The following is a 22,934-nucleotide window of genomic DNA, read 5'->3' as shown; positions in this document are numbered from 1 at the left end:
CTTTACAGTAAGTTTCTTCAATCTTTGTTCTTCTTTTTCTTTCTTTTTTTTATAAATTTTTTTTAAAATATTATTTATTTATTTATTTATTTATGATAGTCACAGAGAGAGAGAGAGAGGCAGAGACACAGGCAGAGGGAGAAGCAGGCTCCATGCACCGGGAGCCCGACGTGGGACTTGATCCCGGGCCTCCAGGATCGCACCCGGGCCTCCAGGATCGCACCCTGGGCCAAAGGCAGGCGCCAAACCGCTGCGCCACCCAGGGATCCCTGTTCTTCTTTTTCAAAGTAGTTTTGGCTATTTGGGGTCCCTTGAGATTCCATATGATTTTTTAGGATGGGTTTTTGTATTTCTGCAAAAAAAAAAACAAAAACAAAACAAAAACAAAAAACATTATTAGGAGTTTTGATAGTGATTGCTTTGAATCTGCATTGCTGTGGGTGAAATCTTAATCTTAACAATATTGTCTTCCAACCCATGAATATGGAATATGTTTCCATTTACGTCTTTAATTTCTTTCAGTAACGTTCCATCATTTTCATTGTACAAGTCTTTCCCTTTCTTGTTTAATTCCAAAGTAGTTAATCTTTTATGTGTAATTGTAAGTAGAATTGTTTCCATAATTTCCTTTGGAGATGCTTCATTGTTAATGTACAGAAATGCAGCTGATTTTTGCATGTTGACTTTGTACCCTGGTATTTTGCTGAATTGATTTATTAGCTCTAACAGGCTTTTGTGTGTATGTAGAATCCTTAGGATTTCCCACATATAAGATCCTATCATGTGTGAAAAGAGAGATGATATTACTTCTTCCCCTCCAAACTGTATGCCTTTTGTTTTTTGCCTAATTGCTCTAGCTGGAAATTCTATTAATTTGTTAAATAGAAGTTGTGAAAATGAGCATCTTTCTTATTCATGATCTTAGAGGAAAGACTTTAAATCTTTCACTATCATGATGTTTGCTGTGGGTTTTCATTATGTTGAGGTAGTTTCCTTCTATTCTTAGTTTGTTCAGTGTTTTTGAAAGGGTGTTGAATTTTGCCAAATGCTTTGTCTGCATCAATTGAGAGGACCATGTGGGCTTTTCCCCTTCTTTTTTTTTTTTTTTTTAAGTGGTGTATTATATCAATTAATTTTTGTATATTGAACTATCTTTGTCCTTCCAGGAATAAATCCTACTTGTCATGCTCTATAATCCTTTTAATATGCTGCTGAATGCAGTTTGCTAGTATTTCATTAAGAATGTTTGCATGGAGGGGGGCTGGGTAGCTCAGTTGGTTAAGCAGCCAACCTTCTTTTTTAAAAAAGATTTTATTTATTTATTCATGAGAGACACATAGAGAAGCAGACACAGGCAGAGGGAGAAGCAGGCTGCCTGCAGGGAGCCTGATGTGGGACTTGATCCCAGGACCCTGGGATTATGCCCTGAGCCAAAGGCAGATGCTCAACCGCTGAGCCACCCAGGCAACCCAAGCAGCCAACTCTTGATTTCAACTCAGGTCTTGATCTGAGTCATGCGTTCAAGCCCCATGTTAGGGTTTGAAATGAAAGTGCTCATAGGGATATGGGTTTGTAGTTTTCCTGTAATGTCTTTGTCGAGCTTTGGTATTAGGGTAATGACAAGGAAAAGAATGAAGTGTAGGAAGTGTTAAGAAGTCAGGAAATGTTTCCTCCTCTCCAATTTTTGGGATAAGATTGATAAAGAATAAATGTTTGGTTTTGTCAGTAAAGTCATCAGGTCTGGGGCTTTTATTTGCCAGGAGATTTTTTTAAATTAATTAATTAATTAATTAATTATTTATTTGAGCGAGCTAGCACGAATGTGAGTGGGTGTGGGGTGGGGTGGAGAGGATTCTCTCTTGAGATGAAATCTCAAGCAGACTCCTCACTGAGCACATGGGTCTCAATCTTATGACCCTGAGATCATAACCTGTGCTAAAACCAAGAGTCAGATGCTTAACTGACTGTGCCACCCAGGTGCTCCTAATTGTCAGGAGATTTTTGAGTACTGATTCAATCTCCTTGCTAGTTATAGGTCTACTCAGACTTTTCTATTTCTTTCTGAGTTAGTCTTGGTAGGTTTTGCATTTCTGGGAATTTGTCCATTTCATCTAGGTTATCTAATTTGTTGGCACAGAATTGTTCATAGTACTCTTATAATCCTTCTTTCTGCAGAATCAGTAGTGATGTCCTCATTTTCATTTTTATAAAGATCTTATCTATTTATTCTTGAGAGAGAGAGAGAGAGGCAGAGACACAGGCAGAGGGAGAAGCAGGCTTTCTGCAAGAAGCCTGATACGGGACTCGATCCCGGATCCCAGGATCATGCCCTGAGCCGAAGGCAGACACTCAACCTCTGAGCCCCTGGGCGTCTCCTCATTTTCATTTCTGATCTTAGTAATCTTAGCCTCTCCTTTTTTCTTAGTCCATTTAGCTGTAAAGGTTTGTCAATTTTGTTGATCTTTTCAAAGAACCAATTTTTGGTGTCATTAATTTTCTCTATTGTTTTTCTATTCTCTATTTCATTTACCTTTATTACCGTTTTCCTTCTGCAGTTCTGAGTTTCCTTTTTTTTTTTTTTTTTTTACTAGTTCTTAAGTAGTAAAGCTTATTAATTTAAAATCTTTCTTGGTTTTTTACTTTTTTATATTTTAGAGAGGGAGGGCAGGGGAAGAGGGAAGAGAGAATGTGAAGCAGGCTCCACATTCAGCACAGAGCCTGATGCAGGGCTCAATCTCACAACCCTGAGATCATGACCTGAGCCAAAATCAAGAGTGAGATACTTAACTGACTGACCCACCCAAGTGCCTCTGAAATCTCTCGTTTTTCTTTTTCTTTCTTTTTTTTTTTTTTTTAAGATTTTATTTATTTATTTGTGGGAGACAGAGAGAGAGAGAGAGGTGCTGAGATACAGGCAGAGGGAGAAGCAAGCTTCATGTAGGGAACCCGATGTAGGACTCGATCCCAGGACTCCAAGATCATGCCCTGAGCCAAAGGCAGACGCTTAACCACTGAGACACCCAGGCATCCCTCTCATTTTCAATGTAAGCATTTTTAGCCATAAATTTCCCTCTTAAGCATTTTTTTTTTTTTTTGCTGTGTCCCAAAGGTTTTGGCCTGTTATGTTTTCAGTTTCATTCATCCTAGTATTTTTTTTAAAAGATTTATTTTTTTAAGAGTAAGAGAGCACAAGCAGGAGGGGTAGAGGGAGAGGGAGAACAGACTCCCCACTGAGCAGGGTGCTTGACAAGGGGCTCCATCCCAGGATCTTGGGATCATGACCTGAGCCAAGGGCAGATGCTTAACTGACTGGGCCACGAAGGTGCTCCTCTTTTTGTTTTTCCCTTAAGATTTTATTTATTTATTTATTTGCAGGCACATGAGCAGGGGGAAGGGTAGAGGGAAAAGGAGAGAGAGAATGCCAAGCAGACTCTGTGCTGGGCCCAACACAGGACATGATCCCAAGATGATGACCTGAACCAAAATAATGAGTCAGACACTTAACCAATGGAACTACCCAGGCCCCCACCTCTAAGTATTTTCTAATTTCCTTTGGAGTTTCTAATCTGATCCATTGGTTATTTAAGAGTATGTTGTTTAATTCCCACAAATATTTTACATTTTCCAGTTTTATTTCTGTTACTGATTTCTAATATCATCCCCTTGCAGCCAGAGGAGATACTCTGTATAATATTTATCTTTTATTTTGTTTTATTTATTTTTTAAGGATTTTATTTATTTACTCATGAGAGACACAGACACAGAGAGAGGCAGAGACACAGGCAGAGGGAGAAGCAGGCTCCATGCAGGGCGCCTGATGTGAGACTCAACCCCGGGTCTCCAGGATCAGGCCCTGGGCTGAAGGCGGCGCTAAACCGCTATGCCACCCAGGCTGCCCAATATTTATCTTTTAAAATTTATTGAGACTTGAGACGCCTGGGTAGCTCAGCCGTTGAGTGTCTGCCTTTGGCTTAGGGCGTGATCCTGGAGTTCCGGGATCGAGTCCCACGTTGAGCTCCCTGCATGGAGACTGATTTTTCCCTCTGCCTGTATCTGCTTCTCTGTGTCTCTCATGAATAAATAAATAAAATCTTTTTTTAAAATAAATTTTTATTTATTTATGATAGTCACAGAGAGAGAGAGAGGCAGAGACACAGGCAGAGGGAGAAGCAGGCTCCATGCACCAGGAGCCCGATGTGGGATTCGATCCCAGGTCTCCAGGATCGCGCCCTGGGCAAAAGGCAGGCGCCAAACTGCTGCGCCACCCAGGGATCCCAATAAATAAAATCTTAAAAAAAAAATCTACTGAGACTTGACTTATAGCCTAACATATTGTCTATCCCAGAAAATGTCACAGGTACACTTGAGAAGAATGTGTGCTGTTTTTGTTCGGTAGTGTGTTCTGGATATGTCTATTAAACGTGGTGGGTTGCGTTAATTCTTCTATTTCCTTCCTTCTGTCTGGTTGTCATATCCTTGTTAAGAATGGGATACTATAATCTCCAACTATTATTATAGAACTGTTTCTCCCTCTAATTCTGTCCGTTTTTCCTTCAAATCCCCTGGAAATAACTTCAGCTGGAGGGGAAAAGTCTTGCAACAATGGGGGAGGGAGGTTATGATGCAAGAACCAGGTCTCTTCATCTGCACCTCTGTGATCAGAAGCAGCAATCAGTGATCCCAAATATTTGGGGGACAGAGTCCTTTTTTGCCCATTGTGGCTCTCACAAGCTGGTGCAAGGAGCTCCAGGAACTAGTGCTCCAGGAACCAGCTTGCCACATGGCTGAGGAGTGAGGGATGGGTAGCTTCTGTACTAAGAGCTAAAACTGACTAAAATTTACTGCAATTTATCATCCAAACCTTCCCCTAGAGGTTGCAAGCCTTCAATAGGTTCCAGAGTTTCAAAATAGTTACATCAGACAGAGTCTGCAAGTGTAATTATTGTCTGGGTGAGGAGACAGATTCTTGGTGCTTCCTTCTCTGTCATCTTCCCAGAATCCTCTCTCCAAGTTTTTTTTTGTTGTTGTTTGTTTTTTTTTTTTTTTACACAATAAAGTATTGTGAAATACATTTGTAATCGTTAGGGTTATGACTGCCTTGTAAATTTTTTCCAGAATTTCCCTGACTAATCTTGCAATATTATCTTCCCTTATGAGTCTTCGAATCAAATATCTAGTTTTAAAAGAATCTTATTGGGATGCCTCGGTGGCTCAGTGGTTGAGCGTCTGCCTTTGGCTCAGGTCGTGATCCTGGGATCAAGTCCCATATCAGGCTCCCTGCAGGGAACCTGCTTCTCCCTCTGCCTCTCTCTCTCTCTGTGTCTCTCATGAATAACTAAAATAATTTTTAAAAAAAAGAATCTTATTGATACTTTTATTGGAAAATTTATATCTTAATTTAGGAGGAATATTGTCAATGATTAAAAAATGAGAGCAATCTAAAATTCCTACAAATACTATTAAAATAATAAAGCTCATTATAAAAATTAATTTAATGCAGGGCACCTGGGTGGCTCAGTCGGTTAAGCATCTGACTCCTGATTTCAGCTCAGATCTTGATCTCAGGGTTGTAAGTTTGAGCCTAGCATGGAGCCTACTTAAAAAAAATTAATCGGAGTGCCTGGGTGGGTCAGTCAGTTAAGCCTCTGCCTTTGGCTCAGGTCATGATCTCAGGGGTCCTGAGATTAGGCCCTGTGTTCAGCTCCCTGCTCACTGGGGAACCTGTTTCTCCCTCTCTATCTGCTGCTCCCCCCGGTTGTGCTCTCTCACTCTCAAAATAAATTAAAAAAAACTTTAATACAGAAATATATAAGAACTAAAAATTAAACTCTTAAACATTTCCTTATCACCTCCCCCTTCACTGAGGTTAACTACTGTGAAGAGTTTGTATCCTTTGGTATTTAGCCATAATCTTTACAAACTTTTTTTAAAATTTTTTTAATTTTTTATTTTAATCTTTGATAGTCACAGAGAGAGAGGGAGAGAGGCAGAGACATAGGCAGAGGGAGAAGCAAGCTCCATGCACCGGGAGCCCGACGTGGGATTCGATCCCGGGTCTCCAGGATTGCGCCCTGGGCCAAAGGCAGGCGCCAAACCGCTGCACCACCCAGGGATCCCCTTTACAAACTTTTATGTGTACCTTCGCATGCAGGTTTTTATTAATTTTATTTTATATGTATTGGGATAATTAGAGATGAAGGAGCAGTAATATATACATATCAGTTTTTTTGTAATCCTCTATAGGTGCACAGATTGTTTCCTTTTTTCTTCTACTAACAAAGATGTGATCAAAAACCCCTTGTATATATTTCCATACTTGTGTATTTCAGAATACATTTCTAGAAAGAATTGCTAGCTAAAAGGGAATGAACGCATATTTTAAATTTTGAGAGATACTACCAAGTTATCTTCAGGGAGAGAGCATCAATGATAGTCCCACCAACAACATAGGAGGGGGCCTTTTCACGCTCTCCTAAGTAATAAATACATAGGTCTTTGTAACTTTCCAGTTTGTAAATCCGAGATATCTAGCTCACAGCATTTTTGGATCTAGCTCATAGCATTCATGCCTATGAAAGGACCTCTCACATTGCCTAGGTTATCATTAGAATTCCATATATACAGTTTTACTGCCCATTCTGCAGTAAAATGCGTGTAAGGGCTATGAAATGCCAGGCAGGGCAGCCCAGGTGGCCCAGCGGTTTAGCGCCGCCTTCAGCCCAGGGTGTGAACCTGGGAACTCGGGATCGAGTCCCACGTCGGGCTCCCTGCATGGAGCCTGCTTCTCCCTCTGCCGGTGTCTCTGCCTCTCTCTCTCTCTCTGTCTCATGAGTAAATAGATAAAATCTTAAAAAAAAAAAAAAAAAAAGAAAGAAATGCCAGGCAATCTTAATGAAAAGAATTTCGCAGCCGACTTCATTGAGTAAAGACATAAATCCAAAGGGCAGCTTTTCCAACCTGTAACGTCGGAATGGATGGATCAGCTGTAACGATATTCAGGCATTTCGTTCTGAAGAAACGGGGTGTTCCATTTTTTTAAAGTCTCCCTCTTACCCCCACCTCACCCCGAGAAGACTCCAGCGGCGATCCCCAGCCCGCCCTTGTCTCCCGAGGCTCGCACAGCTCCCGGACAGCTCCGCCGGCAGGCCCCTTACCCGCCCGCTTCTCTTCACCGGGGGCAGGAGGGCTTCCTCCCCGCCCAGGGCCCGGCGCCCCCGGGAGGCTCTCGGGCTCTGCGTCCGAGCGTGTCCCCGGGAGCTCGGGAGCCACCTGGGAGCCCGGCAGCCGCCCCGGAGCCAGCTCTGGCGGCGTCCCACGGAAGTGCGCGGGCCTTCCACGGCGATTCTGGAGCTGGCAGGTGTACCGGACCCGTATCGGAGGGCGGAGCGCAGGGCGAGTCGGCGCCGGCAGCCCCGCCGGACTCCTCCCGTGCCCGCGCCGGGAGATGCAGCCGCCGGGACCCGCCGGCTCAGCGACTTAGGGCGGCATCGCACCCAAGTGCTGTCGGACCGACGGGATTTCTGGTTCCGCGTTTTTAGCCTGGGTTTGACCTAATTCAAGGACTGCGTTATTTTTCCCGAAGTCTACGAGAGGGGAGGGGCCCAACCTCCCGCCCACTGCGGGTAGGGGCTCCGCAGAGGGCTCTGGCTTCAAGGGAGGAGCGGGCGGCCACGCAAGGGCCAGACGCCGCGAGGGTGGGGTAATCCTTCGGGTCCGGCCAATGGTGGGACCCGCTCCCCCGCGGACTGGCCTCGCGGCTCGCGCGGACCTCGGGCAGCCGCCGCGGCGATTGGCACAATTAGGCGGAAAACCCGCTTACCTCAACCGTAACGGCTCTTCATTGGCTGCGGCCCACAGTCTCTTCCCCGCAGTCCAAACCTAGAGCCGCTTAGGGATAAATCCCGCCTTAGAAGGCGTTTGATAACAGTTTTACGTGTTGTAAGGCAAACGGTGATTGGCCAGAGAGCTCACGGATTCGGTCGGTAGTAAACACAGCGAGCTCCCGGAGCCGTGGATTGGCCGGTGTTGCGGGGGGCCGAGTAAATTCCTCCGGGTTCCGCGCGCCGATTGGCTGTCCTCCGGGCCCGGGCCCGCCCCCTCCCCTTCTCATTGGCTGCAGCACGGCCGGTGGGAGGAAGAATGGAGCGGAGTAGGCTCGCTCGCGGACGTCACTTCCGTTTACTGTCGGCCGCCGCCGCGGTGTTCTCAGAGTGCGGCGGCGAACGGACTGAAGGAGCCGGGGGACGTAGAGGCGGGGTGGGCGGAAGAGGGAGGAAATCCCATCGCCGAGACGCCGGCCTGGACGTTCCCGCCTCCTCCGATACTGTCAGGTCGGATCGGAGAAGGGTCACCGCCTCCTCCAGCGAGCAGGGGGGCGGAGCCCGGCTCAGGTGAGGCGACCCTGTCAGCACCGGCGGTGGCGGAGCGCGCGGGCGCGCTCACGTGGAGACCGTTGGGCTCCAGAAGAGCCGGGCGGGCGGCGGGAGCCGGCTCGCGCCTAGGCGTCGGGGCGCGCGCAGACGCGTACGGGTGCCCCCCGCCCCCCCCGCCCCCCCGCCTGCCTTTCTGAAGGGGTATTGTTACCCTTCGGAGCCGAGGGGCCAGGCGGGTTCTTCTGCGCAGGCGTCCCCCAGGTCCCGACGCCAGGCTGTCTGCCGGGCGGGGCGGGGGCGCTTGCCCCCACGGATCCGCGGGCGGGCGACGTTGGTGGCCGGCATGGGGTGGGCGAGGCCCGGGACCTACAGGCTGGCGGGGTCGCCGAGTGTCTGCCGCCCTGCGGGAGGGGGCCGGGTGGCTCCGCCGCCCTCCGCCCGGGTCTGTGAGCGTCGAGGTTTCCTTTCACGCGAGCCAGGCCGAAGCGGTCTGGAATCGGGGACCGGCCGTTGACCCTGGAGGGGTGGAGCCAGTCTTCTGGAATGCCCCAGCTTGTTATCTGAGGACTAAACTGTTTCTGGGCATTTACTGAATATCCACTTTTTTCCAGGCTTCGTGTTATAGGAGCTTTGGGGGATGCAGTGGTTAAGGACGGCCGTTCCCCCTCCTCCCGTTGTTTGGAGGACAGATTTGTACGGGAATGCTAACATTGAATCAAGGGGGCTTGAAGGTTAGTTTTTTTTTCCCTTCAAAAAAAAAAAAAAAAAAAAAGGTTGTTACAAAGTCAGTCTGCATTCTGGCCTGGCGGAGGCTGCTGTAAGAAGCTTAGTTCTTTATAGGAGAAAAATCCTGAATATTTATTCGGAGGAAAATTTTTAGGGAAAACAGTAAAGTCTTGATTACTAAGGAATATGCTCCGGTTCTGGTTAATGTGAACGACCAGAAGGAACTGTTCGCCTTCAAGATTTAAAACGAAACTTTCCCCCAAATACGTTAATAGACTTTTCAGTTGTAGTTAAGTAGAAGATATTAGTTATGTATATTGTTTTTTTTTTTTAAATAAGATTTTATGTATTCATGAGAGAGAGAGACACACACACAGGCAGAGGGAGAAGCAGGCTCCATGCAGGGAGCCCGACGTGGGACTCGATCCCGGGACTCCAGGATCAGGCGCTGGGCTGAAGGCAGCGCTAAACCGCTGAGCAACCCAGGCATCCCCTATATGGGGTGTTTAGAGGTTGAAGAGAATGCAGTGTCTTAGTCACTCTGATGACCTGTTATCCTTGTGCCTTAGATAATTCACAAGGGATGCCGCCTGCCTAGTCCTCTTCTGGAGAACTTGCTTTTTTCCTTTGCTGAAATCTTCCGATTTCCCAGGTGAGGGTTGTTGGCAGCAAACTAAAAGAGCAGAGGTGGTGGGGAGAGAAGAAATAATTTTAGAGAACAGCCTCCAAACCAAGGGAAGGCCTGCCCTTACTGCTTTATTAACTCCTGCTGGAAATCCCAGCAAACTTGGGAAGATTGGCTTAGCGGCCACAGCCAACTTGGTGACCTGCCAGGTAAGACTGACTGGTTGGGGACTTGTTCTGGGCCCTTGTGTTTTGCTGAATAAATGAACCAGGACTTTTTTAGAGTTCTGAAGTAAACTTATTTTTTGATTTACCTTTTTTGTTCTAAAAATTGTGTCAAAACATAGCGGGGCATACTGGCAAGCTGTATTCTGGTTAATTGCGGTATCTAACAAAATGCTGAATGTGCTAAGATTGGGCAGAAAAGCATCTTAGAGTAGGATGTTTTCCTAAATTTAGAGGTCAGTGCTATTGAAAAAGACTGTTGCAAGACTATCACAAGTTGAAGTCAATTTAAAAAATCACTTTAATACAAAATGCACGCAAACGTTTTAATATTTAAAGTACTTAGCATTGGGGCACCTAGGTGGGTCAGTTATTGTCCAGCTCATGATTTCGGCTCAGGTCACTGGCTTAGAGTTGTAAGATCGAGCCCCAGGTCGGGCTCTGCACTGGGCATGGAGCCTGCTTAAGATTCTCTCTCTCCCTCTGCCCCTCCCTCCCCTAAAAAAATAATAATAAATTTTTAAAATATAAAAAAAAAATAAAGTACTTAGCATGAATTATAGTGGATTGGAATTCTTCTGTGTGGGTAAGGCTTAAAAATATCTTTTGTACAGTGAGACATGACAAAGCCTGATGTAGTGCTGACACAGAATCTTGAATCTGCCTCAATTTTTCCTTGGAAAAGGAAAAGAAAAATTTAAGCTACTGAGTCTATGTTAGCTTTCAACTTGTATTTTTTTAATGTAAATTTGTGGTAAACAAGTACTTTTCTCCTCTGCCAGGTTTAAGCATATATATTTCTCTTTTATTGCACTTAACATTTCTCAAAATATGGACATTGAATAGTAGGGGCCAAATTTTGTTAGTGTAGCAGGTGGGCTGGAATGTAACACGACACTGCACCTTTTGTCTGAGTATGAAGTAAACTTCTCATATGCTAAAAGACCAGCTGTTTCTGAGTGAATTGCTGCTCTTACAGTTGTTTTCATCATATTCATCACTGAATAGTGGCTTTTCATCTCAAGGTCCAATTTGGGGGGGTACCTTTCATTTGATTAGTTATACATATATTTGCTAAAAGCTTTGATTTATCTTTCTGACAGCCCAAACAGATTAGGAATTGTGTTGGAGTACTGACTTTATTATAATATAATAGGCATATTGTACTGTACCCTGGAAGGAAGTCACTATGCATAGCTCACACCAAGGAGTGGGGAGTTATGTTCCATGTCCTTGAGGGTAGAGGATCTACATAATTTACTTGGAATTTTTCTGCCTAGGAGATTTGACTCTTCTCTCCCATTTATTTATGTAAGCAATTGTCTATCTCAGTATGGATCTATGGGTATTTATTTTATATATTTGGAGTATAATCCAATACTGTCTTATTTATATTTTTGCTAAATTGTTCCAATTTTGGCCTTTGGGAACTCTTTCTCTGGTTGGGTCCCATGTCCCTTTCACATACTCTCATTATCAGTTTGTTTGTTTGAAGCATTTCCTTACTTCCTGACACTGTAAGATACTGCAGGCTTAACTTGTGTATTTACTGCCCCAGTCCTAGAATCCACCATTTCTCCAAAGAGTACTCATTCCTTTTGTTAGAAAATGATACTTGAAACCAAGATCTGGGCACCAGGATGCTCGGGTTGGTACTGATTTACATTTCTTTGGAAATCTCTTTAATTTTGTAGAGGTCGGGTGGATTCTCATACCTGCTTTTGTATTCAATTTGTTGTGATATAATCTTGATTAAAATATATCAAGAAAAATCCATCATCACACAAATATGTACTTGGAAAAGGGAAAAGTATTTTAGTAGCTTTTTCAAATAACTTTGGATATTCTTTGCTGATACTATAAACAGAGCTCAGCAAATGATATTTTCTTAAGTGGTTGATTAGTTGCAGTGTGTAATCTGAAACCATAAAGTCAACAAGCATCATATTCTGTTACATTGAAATATATTAGTTTGTATCTTGCACTTGAATGCATTTTTTAAAATCCATAACTTATTTTTTTATTTTATTTTAAGATTTTATTTATTTATTCATGAGAGACAGAGAGAGGCAGAGACATAGGCAGATGGAGGAGAAGCAGGCTCCATGCATGCAAGGGGCCTGATGGACTTGATCCCAGAACTCTGGGATCATGCCCTGAGCCAAAGGCAGACGCTCAATCGCTGAGCCACTCAGGCGTCCTCATAACTTATTTTTTAATATCACAGTTTATAACACTGGTCATTTGGAACATTACTGATTCACTGGGTTATGCAGATCTTCCAAATGTTGATGCATTTATAATGTAAAAAAAAAAATCACATTCCATTAATATCACCGATGATCTCAGTGGGTTTGAGCATTGGGAAGCTGTGAAACTCCTAATGACATATATAAATTTTCCAAAATTACAATTTTTACCTGAAAGCTCAAATTTTATCATAGGCAACAAATACTATAAGTGGTTTTCCTTGAAATGACAAACGCATTTCATTCATCTTCGCAAAAGTGTCTGGGAAATACTCAAGTCCGAATAACTATAGCTGTCATTGTCCTTCCAAGTTATAATGGTGTTCCATGAAAAAAAGCAGTTAGTTCAACTTACAACTAGAAATCGCACAAGTATTTTTCCTTGCAACAACATTGCATTTGCATTTTGTTGCATTTTGCATTTTAGTATGCAGCACAATTACTTCAAATGTATTTTACATTGCATCTCATGTTAAAAAAGACATGTATTCAAGAATTGGAACTAACAATAATGAAGGGAAGGGGAGATTCAGTCCCCCGTAGTGATGGCATTCTCGTAAAAGTGGCTGAGTCCAGCACACACAGAAACGGCATTCTGGCCAGATTGTTCCTGCTGCCCAGTTCAAGCTAAGCTGTCCAGCCTTCTCATCAGTTTTTTAGCAGCTTACTTTTATGCTCTGGTTAGCTACAAACAGTTTCTGTTGCTGCAGCCAAGAACCTTGGCTGATACCATACTCAGGCTTTAAAAAATAGAATTAAAATATTTTTTTTACAAAAGTTACCGGAAAAGTGGTGACAGTCCTTAGTTCAAAATTATATGCCTCTTTGTTAACTTTCCTGATGATGTGTGGTGTTCATTAATATCAGTTTTGAGCATTCACTATCCAATACCTACCTTTCCAGTCTTACCTACTCTCCAGCCAGAATAGATACACTGCCTCCGGGATCCCTGGGTGGCGCAGCGGTTTGGCGCCTGCCTTTGGCCCAGGGCGCGATCCTGGAGACCCGGGATCGAATCCCACATCGGGCTCCCGGTGCATGGAGCCTGCTTCTCCCTCTGCCTATGTCTCTGCCTCTCTCTCTCTCTCTCTCTCTCTCTCTCTCTGTGTGACTATCATAAACTAAAAAAAAAAAAAAAAAAAGATACACTGCTTCCCCCACCTCAAACCTCTCCCCACTTTTACCTCTGCCTGGAATGTATTTTACATCTCATTTTATCCAAATGCAAACGTGTACCTAGCTTTGTTGTCAGGGCTACCAAGAAGCTGGAAATAACCTTTTGCCTTCTCTGAGTCAGCAAGCACACTTCATCTCTTAGGTGGCACCTAGTGCTTTCCACTTGATAATATGGTTGTTTGTATATGTCTTGTTTCCACTAAGCACCTGTGACAGGACTATGCCATATAAATCTCTGTTCTATAGCACTTAACCTTGAACGAAGCAAGCACTTCAAAACATCATATGAATGGATTTGTATACCAAATACACAGGTGCCTTCATGGGCTGTTGCAATCTCTAGGGCTGTATAGCCCCTCCAGTACATGGCTCCCAAGTTGCTAGGCCTCTTTTCTCCCTTAGTGGGTCAGCTGTCGTCTTTTTTGCAGCTGTCAGTGTGCAGCCGCCTCTTGTCCTCATTCTAGAATTGCTGTTGCTCATCTTCAGTTAGGAAACTAGAAAAGCTTGAATTTTGTTTGTTAAAAGACCGAGAACACTTGAGGGACTTTCCTATGAGGAAATCTTTCATATGGAGGCTTTGATGTTTATTTGGGATATTCTGAGACTTTCTGGGTTTTGGCTGATTTTAGAGATAATTGGGACTCTCAGGAAAATGACTGTTGAGTAATATGATATTATATTTCATCTGTATACAGTCAACGCTCTTTCAACACATAATTTACTGAGCTGTGTATCAGGAATCTTGGGAGGGAGAGAGAAAATGCAGTCTCTGCCCTCAAAAAGCTGTTTTAGTACAAACAGCATTTTGAGTTTGCAGTTAGGAATATAATAAATAGGGCACTAATACCTTTTCTTACTCAAACTGAATCATGAAGTTCTAGGTCAGCCAATCCCCAGGAATTTTGAACTGGAAAAGAAGGTGGCAAAGCTGGGAGAGTTGAGGGTGGGGTGAGATGATAAGGGATCTGGCTCTAGCTTGCGTTCTCCAGTCATGCTCACTTTTTAGTCATTGATAGATTTCTTTTTTAATAGATCTAATCTGTCCAGTTTCTGAGCCAGCCCTGGCAGAGCAGAAACAGATTATAAAATTAGTCAAGCTGACAGGTTGCGTTCTGGGGTTAACACTGGGCACCTGTGTGCCCACCTAGTTCCAAACATTCCCTCCCTCCACTTAGTCAAATCAGAACAATGGGTGAATGTTCTAGGGCTCCAGGACTTGGAGTCCTGTCAAAAGTCCTAGACTGCTTGTCTGGGACCTTGTCTAGTTTTGTTCTCTTACATTTATTTTTGTCTGTATCACCTTTAAAAGTGGAGGAAAAGTTGTTTGATTATTTTTTTCTGCTAGGGTCTTACCTAGATTAGGGATACTGAATGTTAAGAATTCCTTAGAATGTTAAGACACTTCCTGCAAGTGGCAATTTTGCAGGTCCTGCCTGGCACACAGGCAGCAAATCACTCAATATGGTGTCAGATGATATTTGAGTGTGGGTGTACTTGTCCTTATGAAGTAAGTATATTATTGAAAAAGCATGTGGGTAGGTCAGTAGATAAGTCAAATAGTTTAAAATGTGGTATTAATTGGTTTGTTCTCTTAGAACACAAATGAACTTTTTTATTAGTTTAAAGCATTATTAGGAAAGTAAATCTATTGAGAAAACAGTCAGCTCTTGATTATTCATGTTAATGTAATGAGCAGTGGTATAAGTGTATTTTCTTAATTATATTTAGTTTGGAAATTAATAAAAATCTGTTCATGCAGATAACAAATATTGTAGTGTACACTTGTTAAGAGTTATAAATTGGTAAAGTACTTGCTATATCTCCTCCAACATATAGAGTCATATTGTCATATTTTGAAATCTTTTAAAGAGACCTAAAGTTTTTTTCCTTGGTTTTAAGGTTTTAGATATCAGCTTTCAGTAAAACTATCTTTTCAACATGAGCTCTTTTTATCGCTTTTATATTATTGGACCTCTGGGTTTGCTCTGGTTGCTTGGGAATTTTGAATAACCATGATCTTGATTCATGACTCTTCCATCAGAGCTGAGAGTAATAAATTTTATATCTCCCAAACTAACTGAATTTTTTTTAAACTACTCCTTCTAGATGCAAAAAGGTTTTAAGAAAGCCATGTTATTTAGATTTTCCTGAAAGTTTTTTTTTTTTTTTTTAGATTTATTTGACAGAGAGCACGAGCATAAGTAGGCAGAGCAACAGGCAGAGGGAAAGGGCGAGGGAGAAGCAGGCTCCCTAATGAGCAGAGAGCCTCATGCATGGCTTGATCCTAACACTCTGAGATCATGACTTGAGCTGAAGGCAGACACTTAACCAACGAAGCCCCCAGATGCTCCTGAAATTATGTTTTAAATCTCATGTTTGACTATGCGACAGATCCAACATAAAGTAGGTTAAGATAAAAGGGGAATTCATTGGCTCATGAAATAGGAAATCCTAGGTGATGCCACCTACAGTCATGGCTGTCCCAGGGTCTTGATGTCATCAGGATATTGTTTTGGGTACTGCTTTCTTTTGTGTTGGCTTCCTTCTCAGGCAGGCAAAAATGGCCATCATCAGTGTTAGTCTTACATCTACTTTATAACTTGCCCGCTGGTGAAGGGAATCCCAATGCAGACTCTGATTGGCATGGCTTAGGTCACATATCCATCTCTGACAACCACTGTAGTCATGGGGCCAGGTCTCCCTGGATTATTTGTTCACTCCTGGAACTCAGAGGTTTGAGGCAGTCTGATCTACACCACACACATTAAGAATGGGTGAAAAGTGATTTCCCCCAAAGACATAGTAGGCAGACAAAAAAAAAAAAAAAAAAAAAAGCGTCACTTGGAGATAGTATTTGAATGTTGATTTGTGAGGAGATGTTAACAAGTTTCACATTGTTCCAGTTAATTCTTGCCATGTAACAAATCACTTGCAAACTTAATGGCTTGAAATAAAAATTTTATCTCAGTTCTAGGAGTTGACTGGGTTCAGCTAGATGATTCTTTCTTAGGGTTTGTCATGGGGTTGAAGTCAGACCATAACTAGGGCTGAAGTCACCTTGAAGGCATACTCATGTCTGGGAGTGAGTGCTGTCAGCTAACCTTCAGGGAGGCTTCCGCACAGCACGGTGGCTGGGTTCCAAGAGCAAGCCAGAAAGAACCACCGAAAGTTACATTGCCTTTTATGACCAAGTCGCAGAGTGTAATTTCTGCCCGTCAGATTTGCCTGGCTTCAAGGGGAATGAACACAGGCCCCACCTCTTGGTGAAAGGAGGGTCAATGTCACATTGTAAGAGAGCGTGAAGGATGGGTGAGCTTAATGTGGCCAGCCATCTTGGATAATACAATCTGCTTTACACATTGCCTTATTTCAAGCGAATAGTTTTTATAAAGAACATGAAATATAAATCAGTTGTGGGTTGTCCTTATATTGACCATATCACTTTGTTGCCTCTTGTCTCAGGTAGTATCGCTGGCTTTCTGGCTATCTTTCTCCTTTTCTAATAGCAGTCTGATTTCCTATTTGTAAATTATCTCAGTCCGCTTTATGTACCGTCATGTTAGGTGGATAAATCAGCACCTTGCTTGTCACTATAGAAGTAAAAAACAAACAAACAAAAAAGAAGTAAAAAACAGAAGAAAAAAAAACCTTTCTCTTTGCTTCCTCAGCACAGTCACCATTTGGGGCAAGTAGGTCCTTAAGCTCAGCATATAAGAGCTCTCCTAGACCTTCCAGTAGATTATTTTTTTTGTTAGATAGACTTCCAGACAATCCTCCTGTTTTGGCATCCCCTTTTAGTCTGCTTCCCCTGGCACTTCTGCAGCCAGTTCCTGAGCTTTTGGGTAGGTGGGCGGCTTATATGGAAGTCAGGTGGTTTCAACCGTTGCCAGTTTAGGATTTAGCACTCTGGGCATGCTGAATCAGCACTCATTTACGTGCTCACCAGCTTCCAGAATGCTACTGATACTTCTCTCCTGTTCTTTTCCTTGTGGGATTCTACTTTTCAAGCAACAGCAAATCCAGAAACTTTCGTGTCCTTTTAGTGAGGGTAGATGCATGTGTGCATCATCTGTAGCTGGAAATCTTACCTACTAATACTGGTTTGTCTCCCTCACAAGATTGGAATTTCATGGAGCTTATTCACTGTTGTTAGGAGTACAGAATTCTAATTATCTTCTATGGGATAGCTATTTTATCACTTACACATTGATCTTTTCTAACATGAGTGGGTCGTATGCAGAGTGAAGGGGAGTCTGTAAACAGCCAGTGGCTGATCCCACATGTGTACATGGTTCCAGGATTGCTAGCTGAATTGGCATTTGCTCTTTATTTGACAGTTTTTTTTTTAATCTTTATTTATTTATGATAGTCACAGAGAGAGAGAGAGAGAGAGAGAGAGAGAGAGGCAGAGACACGGGCAGAGGGAGAAGCAGGCTCTCCATGCACCGGGAGCCTGATGTGGGATTCGATCCCGGGTCTCCAGGATCGTGCCCTGGGCCAAAGGCAGGCGCTAAACCGCTGCACCACCCAGGGATCCCTATTTGACAGGTTTTTAGACTGTGTGCCCATCATCAGAAAAACCAAAAGCTTTAAAAGGTCCAAGCTTGGCTGTCCACATCTATTTTCATCACACCCTCTGTGCTCCAACTTTGATATCAGCTTTTCTAAGTCTTAACACTTTCTTCGTTTTTTTCTATAGGATCATGGATTTCCCTGGACACTTTGAACAGATCTTCCAGCAGCTGAACTACCAGAGACTTCACGGGCAGCTCTGTGATTGTGTCATCGTAGTGGGGAACAGACATTTTAAAGCCCACCGCTCTGTACTAGCAGCATGCAGCACGCATTTCCGAGCCCTGTTCTCAGTGGCAGAGGGAGATCAGACCATGAACATGATCCAGTTGGATAGCGAGGTGGTGACAGCGGAGGCCTTTGCTGCACTGATTGACATGATGTACACCTCCACCCTCATGCTGGGGGAGAGCAATGTTATGGATGTCTTATTGGCAGCCTCTCACCTGCATTTGAACTCTGTTGTTAAAGCTTGTAAACATTACTTAACGACAAGGACGCTGCCCATGTCACCCCCCAGTGAGCGCGTCCAGGAGCAGAGTGCCCGCATGCAGCGCTCCTTTATGCTGCAGCAGCTGGGGCTGAGCATCGTGAGCTCAGCCCTCAATGCCAGCCAGAGTGGCGAGGAGCAGCCGGCCCCCATGAGTTCTTCGATGCGCAGTACCCTGGACCAGCGGACACCCTTCCCCATGAGACGCCTTCATAAGCGCAAGCAGTCTGCGGAGGAGCGGGCCAGACAGCGCCTCCGACCCACCATGGACGAGTCTGCCATTGCTGATGTCACGCCAGAGAACGGGCCGTCAGGAGTTCATTCTCGGGAGGAGTTCTTTTCACCCGATTCCCTGAAAATTGTGGATAACCCTAAGGGTGACGGAATGACCGACAACCAGGAAGACAGTGCCATCATGTTTGACCAGTCTTTTGGTGCTCAAGAAGATGCCCAGGTGCCCAGCCAGTCCGACAATACTGCGGGCAACATGGCCCAGTTGTCCATGGCCTCCCGTGCAACTCAGGTTGAGACTAGTTTTGAGCAGGAAGCTGCAACTGAGAAAAGTGGTTTTCAGTGTGAAAATTCCGATGTTGGCCTTGGTGAGAAGGAACACATGAGAGTGGTGGTTAAATCTGAGCCTCTGAGCTCTCCTGAGCCTCAGGATGAAGTGAGTGATGTGACCTCGCAAGCAGAAGGCAGCGAATCTGTGGAAGTGGAAGGGGTTGTGGTCAGTGCCGAGAAGATAGACCTCAGCCCTGAAAGCAGTGATCGGAGTTTTTCAGATCCCCAGTCTAGCACTGATAGGGTCGGTGACATCCATATTTTGGAAGTCACAAACAACCTAGAACATAAATCCACTTTTAGCATTTCAAATTTTCTTAACAAGAGCAGAGGAAGTAACTTTAGTGCAAATCAGAACAATGATGATAATATCCCAAACACTACTAGTGACTGTAGGCTGGAGGGCGAGGCCCCGTATTTGTTGAGTCCAGAGGCTGGGCCTGCGGGCGGGCCCTCCTCGGCCCCCGGCTCTCACGTGGAGAACCCGTTCAGTGAGCCAGCAGACTCCCATTTTGTCAGGCCTATGCAGGAAGTGATGGGCCTGCCATGTGTGCAGACGTCAGGCTACCAAGGAGGAGAGCAGTTTGGGATGGACTTCTCCAGGTCTGGTTTGGGCCTCCACTCCTCCTTTTCCAGGGTAATGATGGGCTCCCCGAGAGGAGGAGCCAGTAACTTCCCATACTACCGACGCATAGCTCCCAAAATGCCGGTTGTAACTTCTGTCAGGAGCTCTCAGATCCCAGAAAACTCTGCCAGTTCCCAGCTAATGATGAATGCGGCCACATCCTCATTCGAAAATGGCCATCCTTCGCAGCCTGGCCCTCCGCAGTTGACCAGGGCGTCTGCTGACGTCCTGTCTAAGTGCAAGAAGGCCTTGTCGGAGCACAACGTCTTGGTGGTAGAGGGGGCTCGCAAGTACGCCTGCAAAATCTGCTGCAAGACTTTTCTGACCCTGACAGATTGCAAGAAGCACATCCGTGTTCACACAGGTGAAAAACCCTATGCCTGCCTCAAGTGTGGCAAGAGGTTCAGTCAGTCCAGCCACCTGTATAAACATTCAAAGACTACCTGCCTGCGCTGGCAGAGCAGCAATCTTCCCAGCACTTTGCTCTAACCCCGACCTCTCGAGATTGCGCCGAAGCCAGTTGTTGGACCAAAGCGAACATCTCTTCTGGTTGGAGGTTAATGCCATTGGGCTTGAGGCTTTGGGCCCCCCCAGTGGCGCGTGCAAATTCCAGTGACTAGTAAGTGGAGAATTAATAGGTGTAGCACTTGTGCTGCTGCTGCGTTTCTGAGTGAAATGCACACTTTTAGAGAGGGATGCAGTCCCCGAAACCCAGTTCTTCCTTAGGGTTGAGTAATACAGTCAGAAAGTAGTTTGTAATTGATGGTGTTAAAAGTGGCACATTTAAAAATTAAAAATTGAAGTGCAAAAAAATTTTTTTAGCAATTTTTGTAAAACTCTGTGAAGCATTTAATTAAATTTCCTATATCCTCTGAAGGGAATATTATATACTTGTACAGTGATGCAAAACGCACTTATGTGTAACCAGTGGCGATCTTGTGCCTGTCTGCAAGGAAGGCCCTTGAGGACATGCCTGCCCGCCACAAATGCTTTAAAGTGTATCATGAGCTAGTCCTAGGCCTCAGAAAGTACTGTATTTTTCATTTTTGTCTCAACTGCAGTCACAGACGCTGCACTTTGATGGTGCTGACACTGGGTCCAGAGCAAGCATTCTCCGGACTGTTAGGTGTACATACTTTTGAAAACATCACTGCTGGATAGATGTTTTAACAGTTTTTCCTGGTTTTAAAAACAAAGTTGTAAATGGAGTATGTACTGTAGGGAGTGGCAAGTAAGGTATTGTTTCTGTTTGTGCTGTTTTAGCAGTATTTTAACCTACTTGTATTACATATGTTACAGTTCCATGTTTGGAAGTCAGAAAAGAGCTAGTGTGTGTCTTTGTTCTAATGATGTGGAGTCCTGTTTTGTGGGATCTTTCATGGTGCATCCATCCAGGCTTTGGGGGCCAGTCCTGCCTGACGCATTTCACCCGGTCACAAGCCTGTTCTCTGCTTTGCTTCTCCGCACTCTCCTGCCCCGCCTGGCATCTTTTCCAGGACTGCATTTCTGTTTTTGTTGCAAACTAACCAAAAATAATGTTAACCCCTCTCCACCATGGGTTTATCCCTTTTATATACTATAGTTTTAAATTCTAGACCATGAACTTTTACCGTTGTGGCTCCAACCCAAGACTGAACGTTTTAAATTGTTTAGAATCCAAACGTAGTAGCGGTGTTCCCAGATAAATATTTTCCAGACTTTATAAGAGAGCTGGGCAGCCTAGAGCATGGAAGTCACCAAGTAGCACCTGAGACCATTAGAGGAGACCGTTGGGCCACTGTCTGGGGTCTCCGTCTCTGTGGGTGCCCCCCCCCGCCCCCCGCTTCTCCAGCCCCACCTGCACCTCAGGGCTGTTGGTGGCACCTGCACTAGGCTGAGCCCTGGCTAGTGTGCATCCAGGGGGACAGGTTTCTGTGGAGCTCATGAAGTGAGTTTAATTCATGCATGCGCATGAGTTCATTTTTTATACAGCTCCTTCAGGGACATCAAACTGTTGTGCATAATCGAAAGAAGCCCTTCAGGTCTTACTTGGAACTGTTTAGAGAGCTAAGTACGTGTAGCCTAAAACAATCGGCATGTGTTTTCTTCCCTTTATCTAGTGTGTCCAGTTACATATCTGTCTGTGGATAAACTCACATTGTTCGTAGTCAGGCTTAGCATCTCCTATGAACTGATTCCCAGGGAGAAAGCCAAAAAAGGAAACTTCTGTGACTCCTCTCCTTTTCCACAGATGTGGGAAAGAGACCGTTGGAGGATGTGGGGTCACGTGTGAAATTCAGTTGTGTGTGCGGCTGTTGTTAGCAGTCACATTCTGCCGGGCTGTGAGGGGGCTCTCCTGTGCCCCTCTCCTTGATGCGGGGACCAGTGTCTTGTGAGGAGATTAACCTTGGGAGGCAGGTGGGTCAAGGTGGAGCATAGGACAGGGCCTGCCTGGGCCCGGGGACGGGGAGCAGCGGCAATGGGGAGAGCAGTGGTAGCTCTCCTTCCCTTCCATCTTGAGGAGGAGGTGCCCGGAGGCTGGGCCCTCACCTCAGCTCGGGCATTAAGTGGACTTTGCGTTAGGGCCTCTCTCTGATATAGGGGCTGGACCCTGCCTCTCCACTGCTAGATAGAATCTGGACTCTCTCATCTACCTCTTAGGCAATCGGTTTCTATATGCGAGAAGCAAGCTTTTGGGCCAGTGTCCTCATACATACTATAGAACTTAAAAATAACTCAGAGGTTCCCTGTACAACCAGTCTCAGGGGTCCTATGAGCCGTAGTTTCTACCTGAATTACAACTGGTTTGGGGTACCTGAATTTTGATTGGTTAGCCTTAATTATAGCCTGGCATAATCATTTCTGGTGATCAAATTGCAAAGTTCTATCAGGGCACCTATGTCAGTGGTGCTATGCTGGTCAAAATTTGAGATTTTGAAATAAAAAATTTGACACATACATGCCTCTAATTAAGTAGTGTTCTTTTTCTTTGCTTAGGTTTTAAGGTTGAAAGAAAAAACGGAAGTAGTATGGCTTTCTCTCCTAACCTTGCTTTGACCAGTACTTTAAAAACAAAACAAAACCCAAGCCTCCTACAAAATAACCCTTAATGCTGCCAGCCACGATGACTATCATTCCCTCGGTTCGGTCCCTCTGCTCTCCCTGCACTCTGTCTGAGCCGAAGACACATGACAAGTTTTGTTCTCCCCACACCCAGTTCTCCTCTTAGCCAGCCTGCTTCATCCCGCGCTTTCTGCTGCTCCCTTAGCTGCCTGCTGGGCTGAACGCTCCATCTGTCGGCTTGGCTGCAGGGAAGATCCAGAACCGATTCTCTG

At 44.6% G+C, this 22,934-nt stretch overlaps 1 protein-coding gene and 1 long non-coding RNA gene across 8 annotated transcripts; one reads left to right on the top strand and one right to left on the bottom strand.

The window, feature by feature from the left end:
* Positions 1–6,888: 6,888 nt before the first annotated feature.
* Positions 6,889–8,922, bottom strand: LOC140641700 (uncharacterized). The gene is made up of 2 exons (XR_012038291.1): positions 7,820–8,922; positions 6,889–7,550 (listed from the first exon to the last, which is right to left on the bottom strand). It is a non-coding gene; the product is annotated as an uncharacterized lncRNA (long non-coding RNA).
* ZBTB5 (zinc finger and BTB domain containing 5) lies at positions 8,172–22,555 on the top strand. Of its 7 annotated transcripts, none has more exons than XM_072841993.1 (4): positions 8,251–8,390; positions 8,984–9,103; positions 9,668–9,750; positions 18,072–22,555. In XM_072841993.1, the coding sequence occupies exons 2-4, from the start codon at positions 9,074–9,076 to the stop codon at positions 20,107–20,109; spliced, it is 2,151 nt and encodes a 716-aa protein (XP_072698094.1). In that variant the 5' UTR covers positions 8,251–8,390; positions 8,984–9,073; the 3' UTR covers positions 20,110–22,555. The 7 variants fall into 7 exon arrangements, with proteins under 7 accessions (XP_072698092.1, XP_072698094.1, XP_072698097.1 ...); XM_072841996.1 differs by lacking the exon at positions 8,251–8,390 and adding an exon at positions 8,565–8,633; XM_072841995.1 differs by lacking the exon at positions 8,251–8,390 and adding an exon at positions 8,587–8,720.
* Positions 22,556–22,934: the final 379 nt, after the last annotated feature.

This window comes from Canis lupus, chromosome 10, assembly GCF_048164855.1.
Source record: "Canis lupus baileyi chromosome 10, mCanLup2.hap1, whole genome shotgun sequence".
NCBI classification, from domain to species: Eukaryota; Metazoa; Chordata; class Mammalia; order Carnivora; family Canidae; genus Canis; species Canis lupus.
Note: the sequence above shows the minus strand (reverse complement) of the source record. Positions and strands in the feature narration are given on the sequence as shown.